Genomic DNA, 12,224 nt, shown 5'->3' on the forward strand with positions numbered 1-12,224 from the left:
ATAGGCGGCAAAATTAACGATATATAACTGCATGCATTTATCTTCAGATATATCATTAGGAATGTATGCATGACATCTATATATGACGTATGTATTTCATGGTTGATGAAAAATATATCGGTGAAATTAAATATTTGTGTTACATTTTATATTCAAAAAAATTTTTTAATATTTATAAACTTCTGTCAGATTCTTGTAATATATTTTTTTATTTAAAAAAATTGAAAAACAAAATAATACATTTCTCTCATAATATAGATAATAAAATTTAAATTGTATATATTTGTATATATTTGAATGAGTAGCTCTGGATTCGCGAAATAGCTATTTATTGACAAAAATTGGCGTGTTGATGTCAATCGAATATAAACCGACCGTACAAGTTGAAGCCCCTATTAAATGATTACGAAATAGCAAGCACGGTGATGCACGGCAATTATGGTACACGCGGCTATCACCTCGCCACTTCCGTTCTTCGGCAATCCTTGCGAGCAGTTGTTCGGTCGTGATAAAACATAATAAAACCGCTTAGCGCGGCTTAAGTAATCTTCATCATTTCTCCGGATGATTTCTCTTCGCAAATGCAATAGACATAGAAGCCTAAATAATACTTTGTAGTTAAGAGTGATATTACTAGTTTCTACCTGAATTTTTATAGACGTTATAATGGATCGCGACTGAAAAATCAATCACGTGTTATCATTGAATTTCATAAAAAAAATTATTTCAATACAATATAATTGTTAATTTGAAAATAATATTTTGGAAAATTATCATATAATTATTACAATTAAAAAAATTATTATTTAAATAATGATCTATTTAACAAGACAAAGGCTCATTTAATCTGCGCGTATTAGATAATCGCGTTAGAATAATTTCTCCATCGTTTTTGTGCATTCGAACAACCTTAATACATGCACTCATATCTTAACGATGATGAATCACACTCTGTTGCTTATTCGTGTTTAAGACTCGCCAATCGCATATGCATGCGATATCTTCTCTCGTAGATACGAAGAATACTCTTTGAAAACGTCAGTCTCGCGAAATTTTATATCAAAGTTATATATCTTCCTTTGTCATGTGTGCCAGCATATTTTCCTATATAATCTTTTAATGAATTTTAAAACCGTGAAAAATATATCTTTTAAGATATTTTTGTATCGCTCTAAAATAAAATGTGAATACTATAAATTTAAAATGATTTTGAATATTTATTATTTGGATTTTAAATATTACGATAATTAGAAATCTATTAACTTCCTTTTTTTATCTCCTTTCTATCCAGAATTCGAGATACGCATAAAGTGTTTCTCACAATTGTAGTACAATTCTTATCGGTGGAGATCTCAAATTGCGAATGGTTAATTAACATTTCATTCAGGATATGATTAATCAAATATACGCGAAACAAACGGGAAAACTCTTTCAGATACGAAGGCCAAAGCTATGAAATTAAAACTCACATGTGTGTCTGTGTATTTTAATTATTTCACATTCATATATCTCGTTTTGCGATGATACATCACGTGTCTTGTGCGTGGTACATTTTTCATCACTGGAATACTGTCATCATATAGTCAACGCATTCACTGCATCAAAATCTAAATTATCTATAAATCTTAAAGTTTTTCAAAAATAATAAATGAATATATATACGATAATATTTTATGAAAATATTTTCAAAATATTACTCTCCTCAAATTGCGTATATGTCAATAATTACTTACACATTACATATTTAATTCATCATAAATTTTCAAATGAAGCCAGAAAACATAAGTAATAAAATATAAGCGAAATCAAAAATCACAATCCTAGATTTCACGAAATTAATCTTTAAATGTTATTTCGAAATATTGGAATGTGATGACCGACTTCTATTGTTAACATTTCTTTTATGCGCGACAATGTTTACTTTCTGCCATTAGCGTCACGAAAGTAATCATATACAGAGATTCTTTTAACCGGGTCATAATTATCGCCATAGACTTAGTAGATATAGATTGTAAATGTGTCTTCATTTGCGTACTAAAATTAGGAAGAGAGGGTAATACTTCAGCAGTCTGTTTATTTCTTTTTACCTTGACAAAATCTCCTTAAATAAAGAAATCGAATAGCTTAACTCTACGAATAGCTTAACTCTTACAATATTCTGTTTATAATCCCCTCTCTTCTCCTAGAGAGAGAATTAAACTATATTTTTTCTTTCTCCTTTTAATTTTGGCGCAACGCTCGATGTGCAGTCTACACTGCGCCATGTTCGTCGCGCATGCGCGCGCGCAGCGAGCACTGCCGACGTTGGCGACGTGATTTTCGGTTTGGAGCGCGGAGTCGGATGGCCGCGAGCGAGTGAGGAGGTTGACGGTGCGTGAGTCTCTGGTTCGTGCGATGCGTGAGCGTTAGTTGGTGACGCGTCGCGCGTCCCGATCACCTGTCGTTGCGTACATTGTGCGACACGAACAAAGACGACAACAACGACAAAGTGCTACGCAAATTCCAATCGAGTGAGTCCCAAGGAACGGATAACGCGCGTGCGTAACCGAGCCAGCTTCCGAGATGTGGAGCCCGACACACGTTCAAGTGACAGGTGAGTGAGCGATATCGCGCGAGTGGCGTGAAACGACGCCCCTCTTTTTTTTTCGATAGACATCGAATGCTCGCGGATGCATCGCGGAGGTGTACCGTAAACGCGATTATCGCGCGATGTGTATATGTAAGGTTACGTGTCCTCGCTCGGAAACTAGGCGAACGAAACCTCTCGTCGCGCTGCGCAGGAATGTATCCGGTGCTGTCCGAGCCCCGGACGCGAATGCCACTTCGTATCCGTGTCACGCATGCATCGTAGATAGAACTAGACATTTACCAAGAATGTTAATCATAATTATGTGTTAAAAATTAAATAGATAAAAAATTACGTGACTTTTTTTTAAAGATATTCTCTAGATAAAAAATTTACGTGACTTTTTTTTTAAAGATATTCTCTAGATTTCTTTATAGGAGGAAGGCTAAAAATAAGAAATCATTGGAAAATTTTAATTTTTTACGACCTTCTTAAGATTATAATCCTATATAAATAATAGAATATTGGATTTCAAGGTTTAACATATTTGTGATATCAAGATATGAGAAAGTACAGAATAATTTTATCTCGCATTTTAGATAAAATTACATGAATTTTTAAAGAGAAATACGTCTAAAATCTATAACAAATAATAAAATAAATAGGTAAATAATAAATAATAAATTAAATAGATAAGTAGATAAATAAAAAGATTTAACTTGTGTCTTTTATAAGATTATAATCTTATCAATGATATAGACAATGAATTTCAAGATTTAGCTCGTATGTCAATGTTAGAATGTATTAGAATATTCCGAGAGAACATTTCGAGATATTGACTTTTATCGTCTTTGTTATCTTAAACTAGAAAAGATATAAAAAAATGGTGCAGCGTAGCGCACAATAAGTAAATGATACTGTTCTGACATATGTCACCGAATCATCGCAATGCAACATGTATTTAAGTTGAGAATATTACTCGAGAGTTTTCCCTTTTCACATTGTGCTTAAATATAAATCTCAATTTCATCACGCGACATAGTAATTTCTAAATTTCAAATCGTGTAATTTCTAAATCCTATATTTTATGTATTGTATAATTTTCTATAATTGCAATAAATATGCGGAAAAAACTGTATTTCTCGAAACATTTTTTATAAATTAATTATTTAATATTTCTCAATTTTTTAAATACCAAAAGGTGAAATTACTACATATTATAAATATACATAAAATAAATAAGATTAATTAAATACATTTAATATTTATTATTTGTTACATATTTAATAAATTTTACTACATTTTTATATTATTGATTAATATGTGAAATAATTTCATAGATTAATTGTAAATAATTTTATTTACCTTTATTATTTCGATATTTACCTTTATTACATTTTTATTTACCTTTATTATTTCGATTTTAACTTCTCAATCGTATTTTTTTCTCGAGATTGTTGTAAGAAGTCTATGCACGATCATCATTAGTTTTTTTGTATAGTTGTAATGGTTTCTAGTAATGATTTCAATTAACTCCGACAAGTAATTAAACGCAATGCAATTATTTAGATGCGCTTTATTATAGTGATGATTATAGCTCACGAAAATATATCGATTTCACTCTTGTCTAGTGAATATTTCATTATCTTATTTAAAAGAATTTCATTATCTTATTTAAAAGAATTTTCATTGTGTGCATTCCAATCTGGTGAAATTTATTATATGTATATGTTGAAATTGAATATCAAATATACGTGCTCGTCGATCACACGATATAAATATAATGGTTTATCTAATATCATTTCTTCCTGCTATTCGTACTCTGTTATATATACATATTATATATATATATATATATATATATACATATATATAATATGTTGTGATAAACATACGTTAAAACATGCGTTATTTCTATCCAGATTGGATCTTTGAAGAAATTTGCGAGAATTTTTTTCTTCTTTTGTTTTCGCTTTTATTTTAGACTCATTCAAAATCCAAACGACTCGATGTATTTTTTTTAACTTTCAATACGCAATTTAAAGAGTCTTTAATTAAATTCCGCCATTCACCGCGAAACTGATCGCAAGATAAAAGGCCTTGTTACCGAGAGTGCAGCTTAATTCGCGAAAGCGCGTGCTCGTGTTAGGCAACTTGTCCTCTTAATTAACGCGCACGCGACTTTTACCTTCGGGCGTTAACGGGCTTGTCAGATGGAGAGTAGATTCGCGGTCGAATCAACATTGACATGTACGTGTATCATATGTACGCAGAGAAGAACCAGATGTTTGATATCTCCATGCTTTGGAGTCTTTTGATCAAAGTCGGACGCGATCCGAACAATCCTAAGAAAAATACAGAGAATTCCCCTCAGAAAAAGAATTAAAATTAATAATGATTTTGCGCAATAAATTATATTTTTAAGAATTTTCTTCTTGCAATACTTTAAGAATCATCGAGTGACAAATTTCTATCTCTCATATCTCGATGCAAAATAGGTGACGTGAAAGCATGTTTAGCGATTACTTGATGTTCCCCTTTCTATCTCTGCAAGATGAAATAGATTTTTAAGACGTACAATATTCAAGTAAGGAGGATCATTAAATTTTATATTCTTAATTCCGTTCGCATTATTATTTTGATTTAATTTGAAGTAATTTTAAATGGAGAAAATTTTTGTAAAAAAATTAACAATTATAAAATATTAATGCGAATTTCTGAATAAAATTCGCGGTGAGAGTCTGGGAAATCTTTTAAAAAGGCTCAAGAAAGATGGATCGAACGTCGCGTGTCCTCGGATATGTTGTTACGATCGCGGATGCGTTGTTGGGATGCATAAAGCGTTGAGAGAAATCATTATTCTATCCAAGTAAACGGTATTTGACTGCGGTTTTATCGCGGTAAAGACTTTGAATCCATCGGACTCGACTCCGAGAGCAGACGGAGGAGAAGAATGCGACGAGAGAGTCGGTTCCACTGACTCTCCTCGATGCGCGAGAAATCGGGGAATATGTACCTGGTCGTATATCTCACACATTCATTACGGTTCATCGCCGTTGCGCGTGTGAGAACGAGGAAATGCCTCCTACAGTTATTCAGTAACGCTTCACGTTAGAAATAACGGATTATAATTGGGTGAGACGCAGGCTTTGCTTCCTCCTTCTTTTTTAACGCATAAAACGTTTATTCATTTTACGAATATATTTGCATATTAGATTTTCCGATTCTGGAAATGAGGATGCGCCTATAAAGTTAATGTGTCACGGCACAGTAACTCAAGCTGCACAAAAGATTAGTATCGAGAAAGCGATTGAATAAAATATCCTTTCGACTTTCATCCTTAATCCCTCGTCATATTTTTCGCATAACACATAAATATATTATTTTTTAAACTTTGATATATATGTATAAAATATATGCATAATAAAAAAAAGTTGAGAGATGCTGGCCTTCACATTTTAGCATCATGAAATTGTCGAAAAATCTCTGGAAATAATATAACCGTATGAATTCATTGTTTAAATTCTATATTTCACGAAGCTGCGCAAAATGATTTGATTTTTAAATGGAACATGCAATTTCCCACTCAATTACAAATTTAAAATTATGATGCGTTCTTTATATGTAAAAAATTCAATCAACTCTTAAAAAATCTATAATTCAAATATCTGATGTGATTATTTTTAACATTACGTATTAATTTTATTAAATGACAATGAAAGTACAAACTTTGTGAAGATACATGAATTATTTTATATATGTATATAATTAATATAATTGATTCTCTCTTTCTCTCTCTCCCTCTTTTTTCCTCTTTTTACCATATATTTAATAATATTGTTGTAAAAAACATTTAAAAAATAATATAAAATAAAGATAACAGAATGATTGATTTCTCTGAAATCGAGAACTATAATGGGGCGGTAACTGATACACATACGTAGCTTTTACTCTGATATAAGCGAGAGCGATTATGCGCGAAAGCTATGACGTGAGATTTTCTCGTAAATGCGCGAATCGAGGAAAGTCGATTGAGACAAAAATGTTATAAAGAAATCTCTATTTTCGACGATTTATAGCTGCCTTTTACGATATTAATACCTAAATTCCAGCGCACGCAAAAGTGAATATATTTGAATATATTTTATGTGCATACCCGTTTATTTAGTTTATTACGAGCTGTGAGCGCATATGATTAATATTACTCAAACTTGTGAACCGATAAATAAATCGCGATAAAATAATCTCCGGTCAACATTTTATTTCGCAAAGAATGTACTTTGGAATATAGATGATATTATACGAATATTATACGAATCGCAATAGAGTATATAAGCAATATCGTCTTAAAATATTTGTATTACGTAGCTGTTGACACTATTCTTTTTCATTTATTTACAGTTCAGAGGGCCAAGGACTTATTGACCAAAGGAAAACACAGTGAGTACCATATTTTTAATCCTATTATATTATTAAAATTATTTCCATTCTCATTTTTAAAAAGAATAACAAAAAATTGTGCACCAAATATAATATTTAAAATATTTGAAAATAAATTGAGTCATATAATAAATAGAACTCTTTTTAATCTCTTTACGTTGCTGCGATACTTTATGAAGTATCCTGTACAAAATAATCTTAAGATTTCTTGACAACCCACCTGTCACCGGTTCTCTCTCTCTCTCTGTATAATAATAAGACAATCTTAAGATTTCTCAATAAAGAAAATTTCTCAATTTTCTTATAAACCAGCTGTCACTCATTGATGCGTGCACCGTCATGTTTCTTACTTATCTACATGTGTGTTCGCGTCGATACCGTATTCCGTGGCTATCTTAAATCATGAATCATCCGATTTCTGTTAGCAAAACGTATTTGCAAAACAATGTACGAATTTACGTCATTATATAAACACACATTACGCCAGTCTTGAATTTCGTCCAACGCGAATATAGAATTTCTTTATCTCAGCAAAATCAAAATATGCAATATGATCGCAAAACTTTGAATCAACGATGATTTCCACAGTAATTAAGTAATAAACGTTGAGTTTTGTGAGAAATATATTTCGATAAAAAAAGAAATTGAATATTATTTATCGACAAAGACACGATATGAAAAAGTGAAAAGTTTACAACATAGAATGGAATTACAAAGCCATTTGAATCTGATCGATATTGTAATTCTTGTTTGTTAATTTAAAAAAAAATGATTTTAAAATATGTGACAATTTCGATTTAATTTTAAAAATTTTAAAATATAAAAACTTTATAAAAAGAAATAAAAAACTGAAAAGTACAAATATAGTTTTTTAATATAAATTTGAAAATTTTAGCTACGCATTCTACTTAATGCGATGAAAATATACATGTCTGTTATCTTTACGACCTAATAATTAGTATAATTGTATGTGCGACGGGTTGATAATTTCTCAACAGGCATCCTCAATGCACGTTGTGACACTACAACGTTTATTACCTGAAACGTAAAATGAAATACTGTTAGAGAAGGAACGTACATTTCAGTTAATGACGAGTTTGCATTTGTGAAAATATATAAATTAAAAATATGTTATCTGATCAAATTATACTTCATTCACAGATGAAAATAAAAAATTAAATATCCATTTAACATATAAATTATTTTTATTGTAAATAAAATATGTAAACGTTAACACAGCTTTGTAATTGAAATCAAAAGTTGAAATTCAGATGAAAACTGATGTGTCTTTTTCGAATGTTAAGCAAATTCTCTTAGAATGGTAGAGCTTTTGACATTAAGAACGGACAATTCCGCGTATCTTTTTATCGGGTCAGACCTTTAATTCCCGTTACACATGTCTCATTAAACTCTCGACCTTTTGATCGTCTGTCGCCCACACGTGAAACGACACGCCGAATTGTGACTGTATGCAGAGACCAACGACTGCTTCGTAACAATCGCCCTCGGTAAGGAAAAGTACCAGACGTCAGTGAAGGAGAAGGCTACCAAGGACGTGGAATGGCACGAGGAATGCGAGCTACTCATACCAGCGCAAGGAAATACCGCCGAGATCGTCCTCACTGCCCTGCATCGCAATTTCCTGGGTGTCGACGAGTTCCTCGGCACCGTCAGCGTACCGCTTTCGAGCTTCGACGTATACGAGAGGCCCAAGAACAGATGGTGCGTCCGCGATAGCATAGTTAATTGCAAATTGCGTTTTATGTAAATTTGTTAAAAAAAATTGCCTGGAAAAAAGAAATCGCCGCGATCATATCGCTCATTAATCGCTCGCATTCCTACTATTATTAATACATAACGCTATAATTCGCTTTGTAGGGCAGTATATATTTTTAATACACTTGAATATTCGAACCTTTTTCCCTCATACTTAATATAATTTTCTATAATTCATTTTTATCTATTTATGTTATTAATTCTATTATGCTATTAATTCTACTCTTGGAGATTTATTTTTTTCAAATAGATATATATTGCTTTATAAATTCTTTAATATCATCTATTTTATTAATATATATCAATTATATATCAAGCATTTTATTTTGAGATATATATAGATATATATATATATATATATATATATATATATATATATATATACATATATATATATATATATATATATATATATATCTCAAAACTTTAATAATTGATGTTATTCAATTGTGTAAAATATGTTTTACAAGAGAGAAAGGAAGAGCTTATGTACTATTTATTCATTGTCGATAAAATTATGAGGAAATAAATGCGCTTGTATTAGGTACACCCTTAATAGCAAACCAGGCAAAGAGAACACGAAGGAAAGAGGCGAGCTCGAGGTGAAGATCGGCTTTATTGTGAAAGCTGGAAGTCTAACTGATCTAAGCAAAAAGGAACGTCACAAAAGTTCCTTAGGTCAGTTGTCTACAGCTGCACAATCAATCGGCGGTAGTTTGCTCAGTATCGGTAGTCTCGAAAAACGTAAAGGACTCAAGAAACTGGCCAAGTCGATTGGAAACAAAGTCAAAGGAAAAAGCAAAAATCGACTCGATGAAAACAATTTAGATGAGAAGGAAGAGCACCAGTTCAGAATCACACGTCAGGAACCGGGTGAAGCTGATCCTGGTGTCATTAGCGAAGACGAGGACGAATTTACGGTAAATAGAATCTAGTATATGTCTAGTATATATCTAGGATCTAGTATACATCCAAATTATAGCATTATTATATTTTATTATACTAAATTTGATATTTATAATTATACTTTGTTAATTTCTACATGAAAAAGTTAATTAATTATTTCTAGTTTTAGAACATAAGTATGATTATAAAAACATATAAGAAATACATGTATAAAGAGCAGAGAAATATTTGAAATAAATTTATCTGTATATCTGTTGGAAATAGTTTCTACTTAAAAATAGAATAATTCAATTCTGTTATAGTTTGACGATCTATCTCATAAGAGTTCGGCCTCGTCATTGAATGCACCTACATCGGGCTCGAATAATGGCAACAATGGAATTCCAAATGGTTCGCAGAGCAATGTTTCCAGTGAGTTGCATGTTCCACCGGCGCCAATTAACGCCGCGCCAAACAAACCTCCACGATTTGCTATGAGCGCGTCTACTACGAATCTGTCAAAGGTCGACAATTTAACAAAAGACGACGAGTGGGGCTTGAAGCTTTATGGCAAGCAGGCAAGCAGCGTACCTAAAAGGTGAAGTAATATTTATCGTTAGAAAAAAAATCGAAAAAGAAATAAGAAATAGAAGAAATAAAAAAGAACGACAATACGTTTAATATAAAGTGTTTAGCAATAATAAAATTGTTACAAATGTAATAAAAATATAGAATAGATTTATTTGTGAATAAGAGATGTATGGGAATAATAAAATAATGTTACACGTGTTGTGCTTATCAGATGGGAAACCAAACCTAAGATTGTAGTAGACGAATCGCAGGATAACAAACGCGATGCGTCGCCCATTCGTTCGTCATCACCGGTCGCATTGCGATTAAGAGATCCTCCAGAACCGTTAAGTCCGGCACCAAGAGAGATCCTTCATCCAAAGAATAAAGACGAGAAGTTCATCAGCAGAGAAAAACTCGTCGCGAGCAGAGAGAAGCTCACTGCGAGCAAGGAGAAGCTTACAAAGGAGGACAAGCTAAAAGACAAAAAAGACGACAAACATGGTCCGCGTAGTCCCAATGAAGAGAAACATGTAAAGAAAGATAAGAAAAAAGACAAAGAGAATAAGTTTAATGCTAATGACGAGAATCATCATCTGTCTTCCGAAAGAATTATCATCGGCGGCGAGGATGCGGTTAAGAATGCCGCAAATTCTAAGAGTCGCCTACCACATGAGGTTCTTAATCAGTTCGAAGGAAAATCAAGAGAAGTAAGTATATCTTAATGTATAAAAAATATTTCTTTTGAATCAGTTTAATTAATTTAAAATTTTATTATTTTATTTTATCGAATAGAAATATAATTGCAGTTTTTTCGTTAAATAAATGTCTTTTTATCAAAACATTGTAGGATATAATAGAACTGGCATTACAATTGCAAGGACAAATCACGGAGAAGAACAAGAGACTCACCGATCTAGAGGATTATATCGATGCGCTGCTATTACGCGTAATCGAATGTTCGCCGCGATTACTTCAAAATCCTTATCAGAGGCGACTATCATCCCCTGGGAATCAATAAATCATTAATCCTTGATGATAAAGCTTTTCTGTTTTCATTTTGGGATTTTGTTTCCACTTGAGGTACATTTCCTTCGATACCTTAGTAATACTTTCTTTAGACATGACTGACGAGTCGCAAATGACTATTTGTTTATTAACATCGCTATTTTAATTTATCTTTTCTCTTAAGTTATGGCTTAAGAAAGGTATATAATATCTCTATAGCAGTGTTACACATAAAAAAAATTTGTTTCTCTGTATATTTATTTATAATTTATATTTAACGCCGCGTAATAAAAATAATTGGATTATTAGAAACACAAGTAAGAGATAAGTAATTTATTAATAAAGTTATATTCGATATGAACAATGAATAGGATATGAATGCCAGTTAGATATGAAATTCATCCTATAATTCTCTGTCTTCCCAATATATGAACCAAAACCATCGCAGTATATTCGAAAGTTTGTATTTATTTGCGATTGAGATTTCCGTCCAATTGACAATTTGCAGGAAAACTAACGAACATGACTGTATCTTTATCTTTATCTGTTTGTAAATTATCTAAGAACTTTTTGTAAGGTAAAAATAAGACTTCTAAAATAGAATTAATACAGAAGCTAAAATTTGCACGAACCAGTGGTCGACAAAGAAATGTGCCTTTTGTCTTACATATGTGCACTTATATTGATTCGGACCATATCTTGTTAATTAGAGCATTGTTTAATCAAAAACATTGTTAAGAAAAATAATATTTAAATATTCAACATGTTATACATATATATACAATGCAATAAATTTTAAATGTTTGGAATGTTATGCAGTTTATTATTCCAATATTTAAAATTAATATTAAATAATTTTCATATTTTTTTCTCTTTCGCATGGTATGCGTGTGTGTCTATGTGTATGTTTCAATATTTTATTATAGTATATAAATTTAATATTTTAGACATTAAAAAATTTTATGGATTAATGAATTAT

General features: G+C 31.5%; 1 protein-coding gene across 1 annotated transcript; it reads left to right on the forward strand.

Moving 5' to 3' along the window:
- Nucleotides 1–2,311: 2,311 nt before the first annotated feature.
- On the forward strand, nt 2,312–11,308 carry LOC105255349 (rab11 family-interacting protein 2). The gene is made up of 7 exons (XM_011264579.3): nt 2,312–2,593; nt 6,968–7,006; nt 8,482–8,728; nt 9,327–9,702; nt 9,991–10,265; nt 10,470–10,947; nt 11,088–11,308. The coding sequence occupies exons 1-7, from the start codon at nt 2,563–2,565 to the stop codon at nt 11,256–11,258; spliced, it is 1,617 nt and encodes a 538-aa protein (XP_011262881.1). The 5' UTR covers nt 2,312–2,562; the 3' UTR covers nt 11,259–11,308.
- Nucleotides 11,309–12,224: the final 916 nt, after the last annotated feature.

This window comes from Camponotus floridanus, unplaced genomic scaffold (genome assembly GCF_003227725.1).
Source record: "Camponotus floridanus strain SB8 unplaced genomic scaffold, Cflo_v7.5 scaffold103, whole genome shotgun sequence".
Taxonomy (NCBI): Eukaryota; Metazoa; Arthropoda; class Insecta; order Hymenoptera; family Formicidae; genus Camponotus; species Camponotus floridanus.